Source organism: Bombina bombina, chromosome 4 (assembly GCF_027579735.1).
Source record: "Bombina bombina isolate aBomBom1 chromosome 4, aBomBom1.pri, whole genome shotgun sequence".
NCBI lineage: Eukaryota > Metazoa > Chordata > Amphibia > Anura > Bombinatoridae > Bombina > Bombina bombina.
In genome coordinates, this window is record NC_069502.1 from 78,694,228 (window position 1) to 78,719,882 (window position 25,655).

A 25,655-nucleotide genomic window follows, 5' to 3' on the forward strand; every position below is an offset into this window, starting at 1 on the left:
GTACGGGTTAATAGTTTAATTTAAGCTGTTGCGATGTAGGGGGCTGGTGGTTTAGGGGTTAATAGGTTTATTTAGTGGTAGTGATGTGGGAGGCCAGAGGTTTAGAGGTTAATAACTTTATTTATTAGCGGAGATGTTGGGGTGCAGCAGAATAGGGATTAATAACTTTATTTAGGTGGCGGCAATATCGGGAACAGCAGATTAGGGGTTAATAACTATATTTAGGTGGCGGCGATGTCAGGGGCAGAAGATTAGGGGTGTTTAGACTCTGTGTTTTTGTTAGGGTGTTAGGTTTAAACGTAACTTTTCTTTTTTCCATAGACATCAATGGGGCTGCGTTACGGAGCTTTTCTTTCCATGATTGTAGGGTTTTTTTTTCTGACCCTCTTTCCCCATAGATTTCTATAGGGAAAGCGTTCACGAGCACGTCAAAACAGTGCTTGTTTTTGGTGTGGAATGGAGCTTAAAAGCACCATCACCCGCACAAGCCAGGTTTTTTAAAAGTTGCAATGGCAGCACTATTGGGGATTAAATAATGCCACTTTTGTTGCGTTAGTTAATTTCCCTATAGCGCTCAAAACTCGTAATCTAGGCGTATGTGTAAATTACAATGACATGCACATATATACTGACAGTTCCCCAAGGATTTCTGGGACAGGCAGATGAGCGGCCTTGAGGGCATTGCCCCCTTTATTTTCTGGGTAGGGTCATGTTAAATCTTGGGCAAGACTGGGTAGAGTTGGTTGTATTGTGGTTGAAGCCAGGACAGTCCTTAGAAACCCCGTGACATTTACTCACACCTGGGAAGCTGTGGGTCAGAATGCAGCTTGTAATGAACATTTCCATTTTTAATTCTTGTGTATTTGCTAAAGCAACAACTCTAAAACCTGAACATATTTTGGTGATTTGAGAAATTATCAATTTACTCTTTCAATCTTAATGGGAGGAGAGTCCATTGCTTCATTCATTACTTGTGGGAAATAACCTGGACACCAGGAGGAGGCAAAGACACACCCAGCCAAAGGCTTAAATACCTCCCCCACTCCCATCATCCCCCAGTCATTCTTTGCCTTTCGTCACAGGAGGTTGGCAGAGAAATGTTGGAAAGATTCGGAGTAGTCTCTTATGGAGGGTAGTACTCTTCGAAATGGGGCTGGAGTTTTAAGTAGTCCTGTCAGTCTCTCAGTGAGAGCATGGGTGAATGTTAGAGTCCGGAGATGCAGGGAGAGTCTTTCTGCGAACCCATCCCAACTCAGTTTAACAGCTCCATTAGCAATCAGCGTTGACGAGTTTTGTTGCCTGCTTTTCTTCTCTCAAGTCCATGTCAGGAGCAATGCTACTACCCTGTCACACTTGAAGGGCCATGTTCCTGTTCCCCGGCATTGATTCTGGTAAGATCGTTTCATTTTCATATATTTGATAACACAAGAAGACAAGGTCACAGTGTGGCTCCTTTATCTTTATATAATCTAAGGTAATACCCTCGGAAAGGGGGTTATTGAACAGAGTGGATATTATTCTGCATAATATTGTTTATTGTGTTTCTGCTGCATTTGTGTGAGATGAGGCTCTGTCAGTGTGGAACAGTCAGTTCATTAGAGAGAGATTGAGGCAGGCGTTTTTTTGAGGCGTCTATTTCTCGAGTGCAGGCGTGGTCCTGCATGGCACTCTATGTGACCGGTTGTGGCCTCTGTAACTAAGAGAACAACTATTCTGCTAGAGGATAGGTCCTCTTTAAAGGAACCCATGGATAAAAAGATGGAGTCCAAGTTGCTAAAGATGTTCCAACTCACGGGGTTCGTTTTCCAACCGCTGCGGTGGCTGGTGCGGCTACCTATTGGTGTGACGCTCTATCAGCCATAGTCGAGATAGAGACTCCCCTCGATGAGATTCTAGAATGAATCAAGGCTTTAAGGGTAGCGCATTCGTTCATCTGTGATGCTAACATGCATATTATTCGCCTGAATGCTAAGACATCAGGTTTTTTGGTTTTAGCCTGCAGGGCTCTGTGGCTAATGTCATTGTCTGCTGACATGACTTCTAAGTCTCGCTTGCTTTCCCTCCCATTCAAGGGGAAAGTTTTGTTTCCGGGCCTGGATTTTATAATATCTACGGTCACGGGTGGCAAGGGTGCCTTCTTGCCTCAGGATAAGAAGGCTAAACCTAAGGGGTCTATTTTTTGTCCCTTTCCTGCGGACAAGTCTCGGTGCCAGCAGCCTGCCGCAAAGTCTGAGCAATCAAAGGGATCTTGGAAGCCAGCTAACTCTTGGAATAAGTCCAAGCAGAACAAGAAGCCATCCGAGTCAAAGTCTGCATGAAGGGGCAGCCCCCGACCCGTCCTCAGATCAGGTAGGGGGCAGACTATCTCTTTTTTGTGGAGGCTTGGAGAAGAGACGTTATAGACCCTTGGGTTCTGGAGGTCATAGCCCAGGGTTACAGGATAAGTTTTAAGTCATATCCGCCCAGAGGCGGATTGCACCTGTCAAACATCTTCAAGACCAGAAAAGAGAGACGCCTTCCTGGGGTTTGTGAGGGATGTCTCATTTCGCGGGGTAATTGTCCCAATCCCTCTAGAAGAAAGGGGTCTGGGGTATTATTCAAACCTTTTTGTGGTCCCAAAAGAGGAGGGAACATTTCATCCAATTCTGAACCTAAACAAGTTTTTGTCAGTTCCATCGTTCAATATGGAGATGATCAGGTCAATTTTGCCCCTGGTTCAAGAGAGGCAATTCATGACGACTATAGACCTGAAGGATGCTTGCCTTCACGTTCCAATCCACAAGGATCACTTCAGGTTTCTAAGATTCGCTTTCCTAGACCAGAACTTCCAGTTTGTGGCCCTTCTGTTTGGTCTGGCGACTGCCCCAAGAGCCTTTACAAAGGTTCTGGGAGCTCTTCTCGCAGTAGCGAGAGCCAGAGGGATTGCAATGGCACCTTATCTGGATGATATCCTGGTCCAGGCTCAATCCTACAGTCTTGTGGAGGATCACTCGAGAGCTCTTCTCCTTCTCCTTGGGTCCCACGGGTGGAAGATAAATGAAGGAAAGAGTTCATTGGTCCACATCAACAGGGTGGAATTCCTGGGTACAATAATAGATTCTTCAGACATGAAGATATTCTTGACAGATCAGAGACATTGCAAGCATGCGTCCAACTGTCTAGCTCTTCAGACATCCTCCAGGACATCTGTGGCCAGGTGCATGGAGGTGATCGGGCTCATGGTATCCAGCATAGATGTCATTCCATTCGCCAGTTTCCATCTCATATCTCTCCAGCTGTGCATGTTGAGACAATGGAACTGTGATCATTCAGATCTGTCCCAAAAGATATATATATATATATATCTGTCTTGGTGGACCCGACCAGGGCAGTTGTCACAGGGGACATCGTTTTTGAGACCATCCTGCGAGATTGTGACCATGGATGCAAGTCTATCAGGATGGGGAGCTGTTTGGGGTACTAGAAAGGCACAGGGCAGATGGACTTGAGGAGTCGAGTCTACCTATAAATATATTGGAACTTCGAGCGATATTCAATGCTCTGAGGGCTTGGCCCCTTCTGGGGTCATCTCGATTCATCAGATTCCAATCGGGCAACATTACCTTGGTGGCTTACATAAACCACCAGGGGGGAACGAGAAGCTCCCTAGCCATGAGGGAATTATCTCGGATTCTGAAATGGGCAGAGGCTCACAAGTGTTTGCTCTCAGCGATCCACATTCCGGGTGTGGACAAATGAGAAGCGGATTTTCTGAGCAGAAGTTTCATCCTAGGGAATGGTCTCTCCATCCTGAGATGTTCGCAGAGATCTGCAGCAGATTGGGGATGCCGGAGATAGCCCTCATGGCATCCAGACTCAATTGCAAGCTACCCACATATGGGTCACGATCCATGGATCACCAGGCGGAACTGAAAGATGCCTTGGTGGTACCCTGGGACTTCAACCTAATTTATGTATTCCCACCATTGTGTAGTGGCCCGCATCAAGCAGGAGCAAGCTTTGGCTATTCTGATTGCTCCGTCATGGCCGAGGAGGATGTGGTTTGCGGATCTGGTTGGGATGTCGTCATCTCCGCCATGGAGGTTACCTTGTCACTGGGATCTGCTGGTTCAAGGCCCCTTTCTACATCAAAATCTCAATTCTCGGAGGATGACTGCGTGGAGATTGAATGGCTAGTCTTAGCCAAGAGAGGATTTTCGGAAAAAGTGATTGAGACTCTCGTTCAGGCCAGGAAGCTGGTCACTCGATGCATTTATCATAAGGTGTGGAGGACCTACTTGTCCTTGTGTGAGGAACGAGGATATCCCTGGCATAAGGTCAGGGTATCCAGGATTTTGGGTTTTCTCCAGGACGGTCTGGACAAAGGTCTTGCTGCCAGTTCCCTAAAGGGACAGATCTCGGCTTTATCTGTACTGCTGCATAAGAAGCTTGAGGAGCTTCCTGACATTCAGTCCTTTGTTCAGGCTCTGGTTAGGAACAGGCCTGTCTTCAGGAATCCGGCTCCTCCTTGGAGCTTAAACTTGGTTCTTAAGGTTTTGCAGAGGGCTCCGTTTGAGCCTATGCATGCTCTTGACATTAAGGTTCTTTCCTGGAAAGTATTGTTAGTGGCTATTGCATCGGCACGCAGAGTCTCTGAGTTAGCAGCCTTGCAATGTGAACCGCTCTACCTGGTTTTTCATGCTGGTAAGGCTGTTTTTCGCACTGGATTAGGATTCCTTCCCAAGGTAGTGTTGAGTCGTAACATTAATCAGGAAATAGTAGTTCCTTCTTTGTGTCCTAACCCTTCTTTTTCAAAGGAGAGGTTACTTCATAATCTGGACGTGGTTCGGGCTTTGAAGTTTTATCTTCAGGCTATGAAGGAGTTCAGGCAGACTTCATCCTTATTTGTTGTGTACTCAGGGAAGCGCAGGGGGCAAAGGGCCTCTGCCACTTCTCTATCTTTTTGGTTGAGGAATATGATCCATCTGGCTTATGAGACAGCGGGACATAAGCCTCCTCAGAGGATTACGGCTCACTCAGCTAGCACTGTGGCCTCTTCTTGTGCCTTTAAGAATGAGGCTTCTATGGAGCAGATTTGTAGAGCGGCCACTTGGTCTTCCTTACATACTTTTGCAAAATTTTGTAAATTTGATGTTTTTGCTTCAGCGGAAGCAGCTTTTGGGAGAAAGGTTCTGCAGGCTTTGGTGCCCTCAGTTTAGGGTCCGCCTCCTTTTGCCCTCCCGATTTTTTCATTCAGTGTCCTCTAGAGCTTGGGTATTTGTTCCCACAAGTAATGAATGAAACAGTGGACTCTCCTCCCATTAAGATGGAAAACATAAATTATGCTTACCTGATAATTTCATTTTCATCTGTGGGAGGAGAGTCCACTGCCCCCGCCCGTACTCCGGTGGGCGGATCTAAATTTAAATTTATTCTTCTGGCACTATTTATACCCTGATATTTCTCCTACTGTTCCTTGTTCCCTTGGCAGAATGACTGGGGGATGATGGGAGTGGGGGAGGTATTTAAGCCTTTGGCTGGGGTGTCTTTGCCTCCTCCTGGTGGCCAGGTTCTTATTTCCCACAAGTAATGAATGAAGCAGTAGACTCTCCTCCCACAGATAGAAATGAAATTATTAGGTAAGCATTATTTATGTTTTTAATTATGTCTCCAAAATTAGGTTAGAAGAAGATTTAGAAAGTGTTTCCTAAAACAAATAAAAGTGTATTTGATATAGAAAGTTATTACTCCATGCCCATGCTTTGTTGTACATTAAAGGTAAATAAAGGTCAAAATTTAAACACATAAATCCATTTCAGATCAGTATTGGTATAACCATGGATATGATCATGTCTACAATAATTAATGAAATACAAAAAGTGAGGTAGCTAGAGAAAGCCAAGAATCCCCACCAAAAGTATGCACAGTGAGCACTCTGGGTTCTGACTATAGGCAGTTGCATCCAAAAAAAGGGAAGGTAAAATATAACTTTTATTAGTTAATGATTAAAATCCAAAATTACATACACATTGAAAAAAATCCAGACACACACTTCTGATGAACCATTCAAGTAATCCTGGGGGGGGGGGGGGGGGGGGGGGGGGTTTACAGGTGTGGATTTATAAAATCATGATTAGAATAAATTATAAAATCATGATTAGAAAAATATACAATTTCAAAGAAGAATTACACATTAAATATGTTATTCATAGATAAAACATTTAGATATAGATTAAGATATAGAATATGGAAGAGTTATAAATTAAATTAACTTAGATAGGATTAGTCAGTTTAGTTAGTAATGGGTTAAATAGTGTTTTAAAGACAATGTATTTAAAACTGTGACATTTACATTCAGTTGCTGTTGTCAATCAAAACACCTATACTGCTAGCTAGACACATAGTATTATTAACACTCTAATGCACTGCGCATGAACAAGTTAAAATAGTATTTTCTATATGTCAGCCAAAATTATAAGCCTTTTTAAGGAAGTTAAAATATACAAAGATAGCATTTTCATTTATGGTATGCTTTGATTTCATTGGCTTAAAATGTGTATATAAGCTTTGCCTTTGTATAAGACTATTGTTATCTTCTGCCTTAAGATCTCGAGGTATGTAATTAATCTTGCTGTGATTAATAAATAGTTTATGTCAACTAATATTTGATAAATATGAGTATTAATTTAATCTGTTAGATAACCCAGATTAAATATTTGTCTATAGTTAGGGTTTTGTCTAGCCAAGGCAAAATTAAGCCATATTAAGAATAATTCTTACAAGCATCTAATTTTTATCTTCTTTTGCGAGAATCATACATATACATCTGTTGCTAAACACTCATTTAGTGACAGCCCTTAGACTAGAGGTATATACGACACTTTGGGGGCATCGTCCTGTTGGAATTTGAAACCCTTGGACCATAGTGCATTCTTAAGCTGGACTTTGAACACTGTGTGTGTCTGCTTGATTCTAAGTAAGTACTTATTCTTTTTTATCAAATAGAGTTAAATTGTAGGGCCTTAATACAATGAAGATTGTCCTCCCCCCTACAGCAAGTATAAAGATTGACCTCTCTAAGAAATTAAAGATAGATGTGTTCTATCTCAGTGCTATATACCTATGTATAAGTATGTATGATAGCATACAAATGCTCTGGTAATGGTTGTATTGTAAATGCCCTATTGATGTCAACAAAGGTATAAGGTCAAGGTCATTCTACTGGGACTCGTTAGCTTGATACACCACTAGAATAAATGAATTTTAGTTCTAGGATTACTACCACTGTACATACGGTACAGTATGGTACGAGTTAGATCATGGATAAAGATTATGTGCTACCATCAATTTGTTAATTCTTCATACCTTCGCTAATGATCTAAGAACAATTGAGTTTTCAACAAAACCCAACAGTGTAACATTTGTAATATTTATTACTCAGTAGTGTGTGTAATGTTTAGACACATGTAATTCTGATTGTTTGTTTCAGTCCTAGCAGGACGAGTACTGGGATGTAAACAGTTGTATCCCAGTGTGAAAAGGATACTTAGTACCCGTTTTCAGATGCTGATTGTAATATGAGTCTTGGCACTTATGTCTCCGATAATACCTAGTACCCATATTGAGTGTAATGGCTGAAATGATTATATTTATCTGCTTAGAGTCCATTTCAATTATTAACAAAATCTTAACATCCTGGGTTATATTTTGGATAACACTTCATGTACTGCAATAGTCAAGTCCTATATGGATCTCATTATGGATGAGATTGGAATAAATCCTGTTGTATTGCATTCTCATACGATACTATGATTAATGTAAGTAACTGTCCTCTATTATATTCATCAGATATTTTTAACGGTGCCCTTTTATGCGGCTTATATTGGTGGAAAGGTTGAGCTTTCCTTATCCATGCTTGATTGTGTGAATTTTAATATGTGCTGATATAGATAGTACACCTATATATACCATTAAATGATAATTAACTATATCAGTGGAATGTTAAACAACTGTTACATCATGATATTCCGAAAATATTGCCCTTTATATATGGTATGCTAAACTTCATGTAGCAATCCGCAAAATCAATATGCACCGCACTTATCTTGTGTAGCCTGCAATGTATAACATGGCTACTTGATCTAACACCACCTGGACCATATCGTATGGTAAGTATTTGCGGTATGTAATATATCCAGTGTTTAGCGATCCCTTCTATAGTAGATCTAGCTTCACTCAGATCGTATAATTACTACGGTAAATGTTATATTAAGTAAAGTATTCATAAAGTTCAGCTCAATTTAGATCATAAATTATACTTAATGTTAGCGATATTTCAGCTGCTAGATCTGGCACAACTCAGATCGAATGTATATTGAAAAGCAAACATTTTTCTACAGGATGTTAGTAATAAGTAGGGTCTAGCACAACCTAGACCGTATAATACAACAGCTAATGGCGTTACTTTAGGTATTAGATCTGACACAACCCAGATCATTCGATTATTAGGATATTAGCAATGTTCTACAGAAAGCTTCTTGTAAATGTGGTGTGATGAAACTTATACCATATAATATACTCAAAGTAAACTGTACAATAAATACTAGATCTGGCACAACCCAGACCAAATCATAGTTAAGGTATTAGCAATTTTTACAAAGTTCAGGTTTAAATATAGTGATCGTCTGGCTATTAAAAAATGAGAGCGCAAAAACGCTCAAGTGGCTCCCCTGACGCGTTTCGCCACTCAGGGGTTTTTAATTGCAACTAGTTTGTCTTTTTTGTCTGTAAATCCATTTCAGTTTTGAATAGAAGCATTTTGTAATACACATGTAAAGGTTTCAGATATAGGTTTTACAATAGATTTGAATTTCTAATTTGCTTCTGTGATCAATTTTTCTTCGTTCTCTTGGTATCTTTATTTGAAAAGCAGGAATATAAGCTTATGAGCTGGCCCATCTTTTGTTCAGCACCTGGGTAGCACTAAATGTAGACACCAATCAGCAAGTGCTATCCAGGGTTCTGAACAAAAAAATGGCCAGCGTGTAAGCTTACATTCCTGCTATTTTAAATAAAGATACCAAGAGAACAAAGAAAATTTGATAATAGGAGTAAATTAGAAAGTTGCTTAAAATTGCTGCTCTTTCTGAATCATGAAAGAAAAAAATTTGGGCTCAGCATTCCTTTAATATAAACACTGCACCTGCTTCAAGAATATATATAATGTTGTCGAAAACTCCACTTTCTTTGTCATGAAAAATCCATGTCACCACTGGCTCTCTGAGCAGGCTGTGTTTGTATAAGGGTGCTCTATATATGTTCCATGTGTAGTAAACACTACTGCTTTTTTTATTTTTAAACATATGTTTCTGTCCTCAAAAAAAGTGCTTATTTTTGTTGCTTGAGGTAGTGTTCTTTTCTACTAATACAGATGTAGGAGATTTCCTTATCGGCAATCTGCCCCATAGCATGTGGTTTTCACAAATATATTTTTTCATAGTTACAATATCCGTTCTAATAGCTTTAATAGCTAGGTCTCAGTAGTGCTGCTCTTGATCTGACTTTAACTATGTGTTTAATCCTCTTGCAGGGGTATGCACTTGTATGCCCCTTCAAATTATGCACCTCTATATTGTATCTTTTAATTATAACATTGTACTTAAAAATATTTATTTTTATTTCATCTCTCGTGTTTCCCACTATATGAACATTTTAAAAAGAATCTGCTTTGTTCATCTGTGATTTTCTTTTCTTCCGCAGACTAATCGTTTTTCATTCAAAAATAATGAAGCAGAGAATGGAGTAATCACAAAAGGTAAAACAATTTAATCGTGGAATTACCTAAATGTGCTCAATTACTGTTATGTTTTCAGGTGAAGGTTGCAACAAGTTAAAATAGATTATAAAAGGCTGCAGGAAAATATTTGTTTGAACAGTGCTTAAAGGGCCATTATACACTCATTTTTTCTTTGCATAAATGTTTTGTAGATGATCTATTTATAAAGCCCATAAAGTTTTTTTGTTTTTTTTTAAATGTATAATTTTGCTTATTTTTAAGTAACATTGCTCTGATTTTCAGACTCCTAACCAAGCCCCAAAGTTTTATTTGAATACCGTCAGCTACCTACTCCAGCTTGCTCCTGTTTGTGTAAAGGGTCTTTTCATATGCAAAAGAAGGGGGAGGGGGGGGAGTGTCTTATTTACCACTTGCAGTGGGCTTTCCAGCTACCTTTTCAACAGAGCTAAACTGAGAGCTTCTAAGTAAATCTATTACATGCAGTTATATGAAAATGAGTGTATACTGTCCCTTTAAGTGTAATTACATGTTTATGGACTCACATCATTCTACATTCATTTTTATTGCTCAAAATTGTTAGCTATTTCTTATTGAAATAATAATTATTATTATAATTTACTTGTGTAGCGCCGCACAATTCTGTAGTGCTGGGTACAGAGAGATAGGGGGATATAATAACAAGGAGATGTGATAAGATACAAAACAAAAACAGACTAAACTAATCTTGTACAGGGGGATCAGGGCCTTGCTCTTAAGAGATCAGCCTACAGGTTAAGGGTGCGGAGACATAAGGTTTGGGGTAGTTTGTCAAATGGATTGTAGTTGTAGCAGTGAGTCAAGGCAGTTCATTAATTATTTTGGCTAGGATAAAAAACAGTGGAGAAATGGTAAGCCTCTATGAATACGTTGGTTTTCAAAGAGCATCTGAAGCTATACAAGGTTGGAAACAGTCTTATGGAGCTGGGTAGAGAGTTCCAGAGGACAGGAGCAGCGCACAAGAAGTCTTGGAGGCGAGAGAGGGATGTAAAGATAATGGGGGGTAGTTATCATAGTGTCAACTTTCCTGCCTTCGCCGGCCCAATACGCCCGCCTAAGCTCGCCTACCTTCGCCGCCGCGGACCTGAAAAAATACGCCTAAGTTATCAAAAAAAGCTGTCAAAAAGCCGCGGGGCGATGAGCAGCGGACTGTGAGAGTTATCACTCATCGGATCTCGCTGCTCTTCGGCTTTTTCCCAGCTTTATTGCTAGCCTGTCACTAAGCACTCACACTAAACTACACTGCTCTAACCCCTATACCGGCGCCCCCGGAGCCCCCCGCAACTTAATAAAGTTACTAACCCCTAAACCGCCGCTCCTAGACCCTGCCGCAAGTCTTATAAATGTATTAACCCCTAAACCGCCGCTCCTAGACCCCGCCGCAAGTCTTATAAATGTATTAACCCCTAAACCGCCGCTCCCGGACACCGCTGCCACCTACATTATACCTAGTAACCCCTATCCTGCCCCCCCTATACCGTCGCCCTCTATAATAAAGTTATTAACCCCTATCCTGCTGATCCCGCACCTCGCCGCAAATAAATAAATAGTTTAACCCCTAAACCGCCGCTCCCTGAACCCGCCGCAACCTATATTAAATGTATTAACCCCTATCCTGCCCCCCACTACACCGCCGCCACTGTAATAAAATTATTAACCCCTAAACCTAAGTCTAACACTAACCCTAACACCCCCCTAACTTAAATATTAATTAAATAAATCTAAATAATATTTCTCTTATTAACTAAGTTAATCCTATTTAAAACTAAATACTTACCTGTAAAATAAACCCTAATAAAGCTACAATATAAATAATAATTATATTGTAGCTATCTTAGGATTTATTTTTATTTTACAGGTACCTTTCAATTTATTTTAACTAGGTACAATAGCTATCAAATAGTTATTAACTATCTAATAGCTTACCTAGCTAAAATAAAGAGAAATTTACCTGTAAAATAAAAACTAACCTAAGTTACAATTACACCTAACACTACACTATACTTTAATCAATTATTCCTATTTAAAACTAAATACTTACCTGTAAAATAAACCCTAAGATAGCTACAATGTAATAAATAATTACATTGTAGCTATCTTAGGATTTATATTTATTTTACAGGTAACTTTGTATTTATTCTAGCTAGTTAGAATAGTTATTAAATAGTTATTAACTATTTAATAACTACCTAGCTAAAAGAAATACAAAATTACCTGTAAAATAAATCCTAACCTAATTTACAATTAAACCTAACACTACACTATCATTAAATAAATTAAATAAACTACCTACAAATAACTACAATTAAATACAATTACATAAACTAACTAAAGTACAAAAAATAAAAAAAATAAGTTACAAACATTTAAAAACATATTACAACAATTTTAAGCTACTTACACCTAATCTAAGCTCCCTAATAAAATAACAAACCCCCCCCAAAATAAAAAAATGCCTTACCCTATTCTACATTAAAAAAGTTCAAAGCTCTTTTACCTTACCAGCCCTTAAAAGGGCCTTTTGTGGGGGCATGCCCCAAAGTTCAGCTCTTTTGCCTGTAAAAGAAAAATACAACCCCCCCCCAACATTAAAACCCACCACCCACATACCCCTAATCTAACCCAAACCCCCCTTAAAATAACCTAACACTAATCCCCTGAAGATCATCCTACCTTTAGTTGTCTTCACTCAGCCGAGCCATCGATGGAACTGAAGAGGACATCCGGACCGGCAGAAGTTATCCTCCAAGGGGCGCTGAAGAAATCTTCCATCCGATGAAGTGATCCTCCAAGCGGCGCTGAAGAAATCTTCCATCCGGGCGAGGTCATCTTCCAAGAGGCGCTGAAGAAGTCTTCTAACCGGGCGAGGTCATCGTCGAAGCCGGGTCTTGAATCTTCATCCCGCCGACGCGGAACATCCTCCTTTCCCGACGAACTACCGACGAATGAAGGCTCCTTTAAGGGACGTCATCCAAGATGGCGTCCCTTCAATTCCGATTGGCTGATAGGATTCTATCAGCCAATCGGAATTAAGGTAGGAAAAATCTGATTGGCTGATGGAATCAGCCAATCAGATTCAAGTTCAATCCGATTGGCTGATCCAATCAGCCAATCAGATTGAGCTCGCATTCTATTGGCTGTTCCGATCAGCCAATAGAATGCGAGCTCAATCTGATTGGCTGATTGGATCAGCCAATCGGATTGAACTTGAATCTGATTGGCTGATTTCATCAGCCAATCAGATTTTTCCTACCTTAATTCCGATTGGCTGATAGAATCCTATCAGCCAATCGGAATTGAAGCGACGCCATCTTGGATGACGTCCCTTAAAGGAGCCTTCATTCGTCGGTAGTTCGTCGGGAAAGGAGGATGTTCCGCGTCGGCGGGATGAAGATTCAAGACCCGGCTTCGACGATGACCTCGCCCGGATAGAAGACTTCTTCAGCGCCTCTTGGAAGATGACCTCACCCGGATGGAAGATTTCTTCAGCGCTGCTTGGAGGATCACTTCATCGGATGGAAGATTTCTTCAGCGCCCCTTGGAGGATAACTTCTGCCGGTCCGGATGTCCTCTTCAGTTCCATCAGTGGCTCGGCTGAGTGAAGACAACTAAAGGTAGGATGATCTTCAGGGGATTAGTGTTAGGTTATTTTAAGGGGGGTTTGGGTTAGATTAGGGGTATGTGGGTGGTGGGTTTTAATGTTGGGGGGGGGTTGTATTTTTCTTTTACAGGCAAAAGAGCTGAACTTTGGGGCATGCCCTTTTTAAGGGCTGGTAAGGTAAAAGAGCTTTGAACTTTTTTAATGTAGAATAGGGTAGGGCATTTTTTTATTTTGGGGGGGTTTGTTATTTTATTAGGGAGCTTAGATTAGGTGTAAGTAGCTTAAAATTGTTGTAATATGTTTTTAAATGTTTGTAACTTATTTTTTTTATTTTTTGTAACTTAGCTTTTTTTATTTTTTGTACTTTAGTTAGTTTATGTAATTGTATTTAATTGTAGTTATTTGTAGGTAGTTTATTTAATTTATTTAATGATAGTGTAGTGTTAGGTTTAATTGTAAATTAGGTTAGGATTTATTTTACAGGTAATTTTGTATTTCTTTTAGCTAGGTAGTTATTAAATAGTTAATAACTATTTAATAACTATTCTAACTAGCTAAAATAAATACAAAGTTACCTGTAAAATAAATATAAATCCTAAGATAGCTACAATGTAATTATTAATTATATTGTAGCTATCTTAGGGTTTATTTTACAGGTAAGTATTTAGTTTTAAATAGGAATAATTTATTAAAGTATAGTGTAGTGTTAGGTGTAATTGTAACTTAGGTTAGTTTTTATTTTACAGGTAAATTTCTCTTTATTTTAGCTAGGTAAGCTATTAAATAGTTAATAACTATTTAATAGCTATTGTACCTAGTTAAAATAAATTGAAAGGTACCTGTAAAATAAAAATAAATCCTAAGATAGCTACAATATAATTATTATTTATATTGTAGCTATATTAGGGTTTATTTTATAGGTAAGTATTTAGTTTTAAATAGGATTAACTTAGTTAATAAGAGAAATATTATTTAGATTTATTTAATTAATATTTAAGTTAGGGGGTGTTAGGGTTAGTGTTAGACTTAGGTTTAGGGGTTAATAATTTTATTACAGTGGCGGCGGTGTAGTGGGGGGCAGGATAGGGGTTAATAAATTTATTATAGGTGGCGACGGTGTAGGAGGGGGCAAGATAGGGGTTAATAAATTTATTATAGGTTGCGGGGGTCCGGGAGCGGCGGTTTAGGGGTTAAACTATTTATTTATTTGCGGCGAGGTGCGGGATCGGCAGGATAGGGGTTAATAAATTTATTATAGGGGGGCAGGATAGGGGTTACTAGGTATAATGTAGTTGGCGGTGGGCTCCGGGAGCGGCGGTTTAGGGGTTAATATGTATAGAGTAGCTTGCGGTGGGCTCCGGGAGCGGCGGTTTAGGGGGTAATACATTTATTTAGTTGCGGCGGTGTAGGGGGGGCAGATTAGTGGTGTTTAGACTCGGGGTACATGTTAGGGTGTTAGGTGTAGACAGCTCCCATAGGAATCAATGGGATATCTGGCAGCAGCGAACTTGTACTTTCGCTATGGTCAGACTCCCATTGATTCCTATGGGATCCGCCGCCTCCAGGCTGGCGGTTTGAAAACCAGGTACGCTGGGCCGTAAAAGTGCCGAGCGTACCTGCTTGTTTTTTGATAACTAGCAAAAGTAGTGAGATTGTGCCGCACTTGTGTGCGGAACATCTGGAGTGACGTAAGAATCGATCTGTGTCGGACGGAGTCTGGCGGATCGAAGTTTACATCACAAAATTCTACTTTTGCCGGTCTGAAGCCTTTGATAACTAAGGCGAATCAGCCTCGCCACAAATACGCTGCGGAATTCCAGCGTATTTGAGGTTGACGGCTTGATAACTACCCCCCAATGAGTGGAGAGACATAGGTCAAAGGTGATTGAAGAGATGAGAAAGGAAATATAGTTTGGAGTGAGGCTGAGGAGTGAGTGAGGTTGATTGCTTTGTAGGTTAGGGTTAATACTTTGAATTATATTCTGGAGTGTAGGGTGAGTTAGTGTAGAGACTGGCGGAGCAGCTGATGTAGATCAGCGACTTAGGTGGATGATTCTAGCTGAAGCATTCATGATAGATTGGAGAGAGGAGGGGCAGTGCTTTGGAAGGCCATTTAGAAGTTGACTGCAGTTGTCAATACTTGACAAAATGAGGGAATGAATTAGCATTTGTGTAGTTTCTTGAGTAAGGAAAGGTCAAATTCTGTAAATGTTACGTAGGTGTGCACGGCAGAATTTGGTGAGCAGTGCACTTGTGAATGTGGAGTGAATATCAGTTCAGAGTCAAGTGTGACCACAAGACAGAGGATCTGAGGTGAGGTGTTGATGTCTCGAAGAGGGGGAATAAGAAGCAGCTCAGTTTTAGACAGATTCGGGTAGTGCAAAGACATCCAAGAGGAAATAGCAGACACTTTAAAAAACATATTTATATACATAAAATGATATATTATTTATCATCTAAAGACTAATAATAAGCTCAAATAAGATTAAAAAAAAGTATTTGCAACAAATGGTCTTCTAGACCCAAAAAGTGTATCTTACTCAACAATAAGCGTAAATCTGTGCAAGGCTGAACCGCTTAACTCTTCTTGCTTCAGATTAGCTCATATGCTGTTTTTTATCAATTTACTGGATAATACTTTTACTACTTTACGTTAACGCTCTGGGTTTTAGTGAACTCGCGTCATAAACCAGTGACAGTTTGTAATGGATATCTTCTCAACTGTTCAATCAGCAATTACATTTTTGTCTGAGAGCAGCAATTTGAGCTTCCTTAGCAGCATTTTACATTGCGATCTGTCAAAAAACCTGTCAGGATTTGTATTCTGACCTATGTGTGAGATTTCCAGAGGTGTGCAGATGGTGTTTGTCTTGGGTAAAAGAGTCATGTTTGATACATAGATTACAGGGTGTCCAAACTTTGCTCTCCAGAGGTTTTGGAACTACATTTCCGATGATGCTCAGCCAGCATTTTATCTAGCTGAGCATCATGGGAAATGTAGTTCCAAAACCTCTGGAGAGCAAAGTTTGGACACCCCTGGATTAAAGCCTCACCTAAACAGCACATCACTCAGAAACTGAAAGGACTGTTACAGAGTTAGGTGTCTGGGATCTTAGATCTTAATACAGACATAACATACACACCTACCTCTACCTACCTACCAGATGCTGGTGCCAACACAGTGCTAATAAATATAGGGCATATTAAACAGCAATGGAATTTAGGTGCTGAAAATAGTGCCTTTAAAGGGATAGGAAACCCCAAGATTTTATTTTGTGATTCAGACAGAGCAAACCGTTTTAAAAAAAGTTTCCAATTTACTATGATCAAATTTGCTTTGTTCCTTTGATATTCTGCTTTGGAGAGATACCTAGGTAGCATCTAGAGCACTACGTGGTAGGAAATAGCGCTGCCATCTATTGATCTTGCAAATGGATAATATTCTTGCAAAACTGCTGCCATATAGTGCTCCTAAGCAGACATCTCTGCTTTTCAACAAAAGATACCAAGAGAACAAAGAAAATTGTGAATAGAAGTAAATTAGAAAGTTGTTTAAAATTGCATGCCCTATATGAATCATGAAATAATAATTTGGGTTTAATTTCCCTTTAACAAAATCTTGACTCTTTGGCTACCAGGGAAGATGCAAAAGCCAACTAGTTAAAGGGACAGTATACTGTAAAATAGTTTTCCCCTTAATTTATTTGCAAATACTTGCTTTACCAGCTGCAGAGTATAAAATGAATGAGTAATTGCATTTTCAGGTTTATTTGTGTTTATGAAATAGCTGGTTTTGTGCTTTTAAACCACAACCTAGTAAAATGGGTTGAGCTTGCAGGTAAAATCACTTATTTTGTCACGTTGTGTACACACACATTTTTCCCTATCTTATATCTGTCTGTATACCAAAGCTCAGCACTTAGAAAGAACAATGGAAAATTAACATTTTATTACTTATCTCTTCTTCACTCTATTGTGAGTATAATTTATTCTGCTGGCTGTGTTTACAGAGCCTGTCAATAGCCTGGACTTAAAGGGACAGTCAAGTCCAAAAAAACTTTCATGTTTCAAATAGGGCATGTAATTTTAAACAACTTTACAATTTACTTTTTTCACCAATTTTGCTTTGTTCTCTTGGTATTCTTAGTTGAAAGCTAAACATAGGAAGGCTCATATGATAATTTCTAAGCCCTTGAAGGCTGTCTCTTATCACATGCTTTTTTTATTTGCTTTTCACGTGTGAGCCATATTGATAATATTGTGATCACGCCTGTGGCTTGTGGCAGACACTGCACTAATTGGATAAAATGAAAGTCAATATATAATAAATACAATGTCATGTGATCAGGGAGCTGTCAGAAGATGCTTAGATACAAGTTAATCACAGAGGTAAAAAGTATATTAATATAACAGTGTTGGTTATACAAAACTGGGGAATGGGTAATAAAGGGATTATCTATCTTTTTAAACAACAAAAATTCTGGTGTTGACTGTCCCTTTAAGTATAGAAATTTACAGTATATGTGGTACAGCTATTTCAAATGCCCGAAATAAGAGTAATGGAGCTACTTGTAAACAATTTAATACACTCCAGCAGGTAAAATTAATCATTGGGAACACATTAAAGGGGAGAACAAAATTGGATAATCTGTCCCTTTAATGGGACATTACTCAAAAAAATGCAAACATGTTGAACTTTTTTTATTTAAAAAAAATAATGAAAATCTGTTTAAATTTTAACTAATACATCAGTAGCAGTTTTGTACTTCTTTCTAATGCATATTGTCTCATAGATACTTCCTACTAATTCTCATTGGTTGATTAGTATTTCCTGTTAATGCTCATTGGCTAATGATCGTTAGTAGAAAGTGTATAACTGTTATGTACTTTAACTGTTCCAATTTTGTAACTTTTTGAAAGTTTTGTAATAATTTACATGTTAAGAATGATAGAACTTTTTTGACTTCAGTATAATTTTAGGGTTAGGGTTCTAGAGTTAGACTAAATAAATAAAGTAAGTGATGTTGTGAAGGTAGTGTTTGATTAAATCATAATTATTCATTATAATTATTTAAAATAATAGTATATCCAACCATCTCTGATTATTGGCCAGATTGGACATTTTTTCATACGGTTGTAGAATAAATTTGGGAAATTCCAGCAAATAAAAAACAAGTATACACTCTTCTATGAAATGTTGCGATCTTTTGGGATCATACCTCTTTTATAACCAAGTGCGAGTGTGAACTTGATCAACATTTTGAAAATGCTGTTTTGGCTAAATGGTTTCAGAGTGTTAAGAAGTCATACATATCTGCGGCCAAAGTTGAGACAAACTAGAAGATATTATGCAGGTGGTATCTTACCCCTACAAGTCTCCATAAGATATATCTATCTGGATCGCCTAAAAGTTGGAGGCAGTGTGGTAGGATAGGTTTACTCTCGCATATTTGGGGATCCTGCCTTCAGATTAAGACATTCTGGGACCAGGTCTCATTCTATGTAACTAAATTTATAGGGAATGCCCTACAATTAGAACCCTTGCCTATTTTGCTAAACAACGGTATGTTATGTTGACTGTGCTAATCCCTGTAAAAGTATTAATTGCTAAGATGTTTATTCTGTCAATGGAAAAATGATTTGCTTATGAGAAAAAAATTACTTTGTTTCCAACCTTTTTGTTTCTTCTCTCCATTGTGACATTGCAGCAAGTATGTACATTTATATTATCTCTGACAATATAACATCAGTTTCTTTACACTGTACTTCTCTTTCCATATTTCCCATTTGTAACAGATTATCTTACTTCATTTGTATTAAACCATATTCTGACAAAGGCTACTTTATTGTTGTTTTCTTATTAGTTGTAATCTAATAAAGAACATTTCATTTAAAAAAAAAGTCTTCTTTAAACTAGATGTATAGTGCTGATTCCATTTGCAAAAGTGTTACAATCCTACATACAGCAACATATGTATTAGAGACATGAGCTGTCATCTCTATGAGTGAGCTCTATCTATGCCACAAAGGCAAAAGGGAACCTGCTGTACCATTTACCACTTTCCCTACCCCTTTATTTGTCCTGGTCTCACAAACTGAATCTAGGGACAAGTTAAACCCACACAAACTCCCAACCATGACCCCATATCTCCCTGTTGCTGACCTGGGCTGCCTGACCACACACCCTGAGCCATTATGATCCTGACCTGGACCAGCTGGACTCTACCCAAGGTTTCCAAGAATCCCCACCCTCCAGGTTACTGTTTTTTGTTATTACTGGACATTGTGACAAATTATCTGCTTCATTATTAGCATCCATGGGGTATAAAATCACTGCTTGTATATTACTGGCAGCCAGAAGGAATATTTTATGGGTTACTCCAAGTAATGGGGAATAAAAAGCACTGGTCTGTGTATTTTACTGGCAAGCATGGAGATAACCTTACTAGTTTGAGTGTATTACTAGCAGCAATAGGGGGAACAATTACTGCTTTCTCTATATTACTGGTAGCCTTGGGGAATTAAATCACTGCTATTTTGTGTGTTTCTGCCAGTAATGGGCAGTAAAAATGGCCTGTGTAGGTCACTGGTGGTCATGAGGGATAACATTACTAGCTTGTGTCTATTACTAGCAGCCATGTAGGAAACAAATAATGTGTTGTATTACTGGCAGCCAAATGGATAAATTCGCTGCTCTGTGTGTATTACTGGAAGTCAAATGGAAAGTAAAATCACTACTCTGTTTGTTACCAACTGCCAAAAGAGGTAAAATAATTAGGAAAGAATAACCCCCATGACATTTGCTATGTACACTATAGAGAATGATACAAAAATACCATAATATGGGAGGTAAATTCCATATATAAACCTTCTTTTCACATATTACTCTTCAGTCTGATTCCCATCAGATTCATAAGCTTTTGTTTTTGTTATTCCTTTTATTATCAAATGTTCTTTCCTTATGTACAACATAAAATCCCCTTAATATAAGGGATTTCTCCACATTATTTAAAAATATGTAATTGATTCTCATTGTCCAATTATTTAAAAAGCACTTGCTGGGTTTATGTGATCACTGGCTTATCTACTTAATACAACAGCTGATTGCAATCCATGTTGAGTGCTAATTCATTTATCTTGGATCTTTTATTTTTTTCTTGTGGGTGTGATGTGAAATCATAAAGCTCTATAAACACAGCTCATTGAATTTTGGCTTGTATAGAAAAACAAGCATAAACAAGAATTGCTGAAAGCGCAATGTGCGAGTATATACTAGTTAACATACAACTGTCTACTGATTTGTTTTTAAGATTATGAGAAATTACTATATTTACTTCTAAAATGTTTAGTAAAATTCTTCATATACTACCATTTTTTTTTTTAAAGCCGTGGACACAGTGGTTTACAGCTAGCACTAATTGATGACAATTAAAGGGACGTCAAACACTAAATACATGTTATAGCATAGGATTGGGGTGATTCCCTGCATCCCTCTAGTCCTGTGTGCTGCCATGTTGTAATCTGTCTTTCACTACATTCCAGTGCTGACCTGTTGGCGTATGTGCAGTAACTCTCCTTCAGATATCTTCAGTGTTTCTCAGGTTCCATAATGGCAGCACCCATAATTAGAGGGAGGTGCATGAAATGTATTTAGTGCCCCTATAAGAAAGATATGATGGTTTTGTTAAAATGCAAGTTTTGTTAGGTATTCCATACTTGCTGATATATGCAATACATGTAAAACAAACATGGCTGTTTTGTTAAGTCTACTCACCTTTAAATAATATGTAGCCTGCATATTTTTACTTCCAAAATTTACTGCATATTTTTACTTCCAAAATTTACTATCATTAAACCTCATTTGCTATTTACTAGCCCAAAAAGATGACAAAGCAGTTAATCAGAAAGGCTAAAGCTGATGCAGAAGAGAAAATAGCACAATCTGTAAAAAAACGGTGACAAAACCTTCTTTAGATATATCAGTGAAAAGAGAAAAACTAACAGAGGGATAGTTAGACTCAAGAATGAGGATAGAGTAGTGGAAGAAGATAAACAAATAGCAAACTGTTTAAATGATTACTTTTGTTCAGTCTTTACAACAGATGGTAAAGATAGTGAGATTCTATTAAGGGATGTTAGTAGTACTTTTCTTTTTACAGAGGAAGAGGTTTCAATCGCTTTATCAAAAATAAATAAAAGTAAATAAGTGTGTGGGTCCAGATAATATTTATCCAAGGTTCTAAGAGAACTTTGATCCGTAATAGCTACTCCATTAGCCGATTTATTTAATCAGTCACTTCTAACAGGAGTTGTTCCAAAAGACTGGAAAAGTGCCAATGTAGTACCTCTTCATAAAAAGGGTAGTAGGGAAGATTCTGCTAACTATAGGCCAGTCAGTTTGACCTCAATTGCAGGGAAATTAATGGAAACTCTTTAAAAGGAAAGACTTGTATCTTTCATTCAGACAAACAACTTAGAAGACAAAGGACAGCATGGTTTCACTGCTGGAAGATCATGCCTGACTAATCTAATTGATTTATTTGACCATGTAACTAAAATCATAGACCAGGGAGGAGCCGTAGATGTTGCATATCTAGACTTTAGCAAAGCATTTGACACCGTCCAACACAACAAACTTATTCACAAAATGTATTGAATTTGAATAGATGCTAAGATTGTTAAGTGAGTAGAATGCTGGCTTAAAGATAGATAACAGAGGGTTTCAATTAATGGAGTACTGGTCAAATAAATGGAATCTGAAATTTAATATTACCAAGAGCAAAATTATGCATATAGGATCCAAAAACCCAAAGGCCAATTATAGTCTCAATGGTACATTACTGACTGTAATTAAAGAAGAAAGGGACTTGGGAATTATTATTTCAGATGATTTAAAATTTGGTACACAATGCAGCAGGGCAGCAAGCAAGGCCAGTTGCATTGGAAGAGGTTTTAGTAGCAGAAATAACAAGGTTCTTATGCCACTTTACAGATCATTAGTTAGACCAAATCTGGAATACTGTGCACAGTTCTGGAGACCATATCTTCTGAAAGAAAGAAATAAACTAGAAGCTGTCCAAAGAAGGGCTACTAAAATGGTACATGGTCTAAAATATAAAACGTACAAAGAAAGACTCTATGATCTAAATATGTTTAGTTTAGAGGATAGAAGGGAAAGAGGTGACATGATAGAAACCTTCAAATATATGAAGCGTCTTAATAAAATAGAAGCTGAAAGCATTTTTCACAAACAAATAAATGCCAAAACAAGGGGTCACAATCTAAAGTTAGAGAGTAGCAGATTCAGGAGAAATTTAAGGAAGCATTTTTTTACAGAAAGGGTGGTGGATTCATGGAATAAACTTCCATTTGAGGTACTAGTAAACACAAAGACTGTAAAGGAATTTAAAAATGCCTGGGACATGCATAAGGCTATCCTAAGGAAAAAGTAACGTAATATGGGTAGACTTGATGGGCCTTTTTGGTTCTTATCTACTCTCAAATTCTATGTTTCTATGTTTCTTCCTTTTTTTCAATCCTCTTGCACACAACTTATCATCTGCAAAAGTAGAGATGTTACTATTTAATCCTTCTTCCGAGACATTAATGAAAATATTAATGAGATCAAGATCCTTTTGGATCCTGCAAATCACTTTTGTCCAATCTGAATAGGATCTATTTACCACAACAAAGGTTACATTTGATATTTAAATCATACATGTAATATGAAGTTGACATTTGTAACAAAAACAAACATCAGACACATTAGATACCTCTTCCTTTTGTGTAAAAAATTAATAAAATAAATTAAAAGGTGCTTATCACACACACTAAAGAGGCCAAAAAGCAAACTCTTTAACAATTGCTAAACATATATTAACTCTGTAATAATTGCTATACATATATCACAGATTTTTTTGTCCCTCTAGGAAGTGTGTGACAAACATAAGTTTGTACAAAAAAGCAGTTTAATGTCTAACTAAATATCAGTGAATCAACATCTACTTCCATTTATCACGTGCAGACAACATAATACATTAATTATTTTGACCAATTTGAGCTATCCTGGTGTTTTGGCTTTTCTATAAGCTAAGGTTTCTTTTTAAAAAGGAACCATGAAACCTTTGTGAATGGTGTCTTGCAAGTCTCAGCCTGCTGCAGGAAGCGTGAAACTTTTCTGGAAGTATGGATTTGGCACCTTAGTTCATGCGTTTAACCACTATTACTTTAACAATCAAGCCAAGAATGTGTCCGGGCAGCATGTTTTTCACATACAGGGATGTAATGATGATAAACTATTATAGTTCGTGCTTTTTACTGTTGAGCAAAGAAATAACTTTTACCACTGCTCATAATAGAATGCTACTGTATTTTGCTTAGATGTGATTTATTCTCATTCAATTGCCTTAGGAACAGAGTAAATAAAAAAGCAATGCTTAGACAACAATTTCTAAATAGTTTTGTAAGAAATAATTTACTGTTATTTTTCTAAAAGCTATTTTCTTTAATCCAACCACTAACTGGAAAAGTTAAAGTGCTCATAATACATTATTACATGACTTTACACTTATATGTAAAAGGAATAAAAATGTGTACTAGCCTGTGATTAGATTAGATCATTTAATTATTTCTGAGCTATGTTATCATAAGAATCTCATTAAAGCTTGCATCTGTGTTCATAACACAAACTATTAAGGGACACTGTACACTAGATTTTTGTTTGCACAATTTTTTTTGTAGATGACCCATTAATATATCCCATCTGAGAGTGTGTTTGTAACAATGTATAGATTATTTTTTAATAACATTGTGCTGATTTTCAGACTCCTAACCAAGCCCTAAAGTTTCAGACATAGACTGAAGTATACAGATTCCTGCTGCTTCTGTTTGTCTATTTGTCTTTTCATATGCAGGGAAAGGGGGATTGTCTGCTTTTTTTTCTGCTTTCCCAACCCCTTGCACTGGGTATCCCAACTGGGAGTTTCTAATTAGGTTTTTAAAAATGTTTTATACTGGATTTTTAGATCAGTATATGTCTATATTTTTCTTTATAGTAGTGTATATTACATGCAGTTATATGAAATTATTGGTGTACACTGTCCCTTTAAGAAGAGACCAATGTCATGCCAAGGGAACCCATAAAATCTGCCTTGTACAGATACAGTCTGAACGTAACTAAACTACAAGGCTTTTATTAATAGTGATTTGCATGGTATATGGTTCTGAAAAGGAAAAAAAGTCAATTTAGTTCAATATTCACATATCCCCTATTATCCCTATCATAATAAAACACCTACCAAGCAAATTGAAAGTAGTCATATACAAGGCTGATGGTTTTGCACTAGCTATAGCAACCATAAGCAAAATGTACAGAATTATATTGCGTTAGTAGTTTTTATTATTGTACCCTTGCTTGGGATGCCATTGCATTTTCTTCCTGGGGTGAACACATTCGGTGATGCCAGATACACACACACACACACACACACACATACACACAGGGCCACCACTAGAAATTTTGGGGCCCCTGACTTAACCATTGATCAGCCCCCCCCCTGCTTTGACATGTGCAATTTTTGACCAAGTGACTAAAACGTATATGCACTTTATTCTTAAGTGTCTATTTAAACTTGGAAATGTTGTAAAGGTAGTAACATACACACACACACAGACACACTCATACACTGAAACACACACACTCACTCACACATAAGGATTCACATATAGACACTCTAGCAGACACGCAAAGAAACACACTCAGGCACCCAAACAGACACTCAGCACTTGTTTACATTGACCTGACAAGTAATGAGGTAAACTACAGTTTTTAAAAAAAAAAAAATGAAAACAAAATATGGAGTTCTCATTATCTTTTAGTAAAGGAAGATGCCAACTAAATGATAACAGCATGCAGTGGCTGAAAGGAAGGGCCCTGAACTGCCTAAACAATAATTTAAAGGTTAAATGGTGGATTGGTGACTTCCGGAAAGGTCTCGTTAGTCTAAAAGTCTGTAGAAAGATGTGAATAATCAGTAGTAAGATCAAAAAAAAGGTACAGACAATGGACACACACACAAATTCAAACTTGCACATTCACCCAAGGAAACAGCGACAGCCTCAGAAAACACACAAAGACATACACACACACACAGAGTAACCCACAGAAAACACACAAACACATACACACACAGAGAGACAACCACATAATTCACAGAAAGACATACATACACACACCCTCACTGA

General features: G+C 38.0%; 1 protein-coding gene across 2 annotated transcripts in view; it reads left to right on the forward strand.

The window, feature by feature from the left end:
* The window catches only part of LOC128655921 (uncharacterized), a 233,721-nt gene that overhangs the window by 169,202 nt on the left and 38,864 nt on the right, over positions 1–25,655 (forward strand). For both annotated transcript variants that reach the window (XM_053709526.1, XM_053709525.1), the window contains exon 4: positions 9,739–9,793. In XM_053709526.1, coding sequence (XP_053565501.1) covers positions 9,739–9,793 — 55 coding nt within the window. The remainder of the gene's footprint in view (positions 1–9,738; positions 9,794–25,655) is intronic.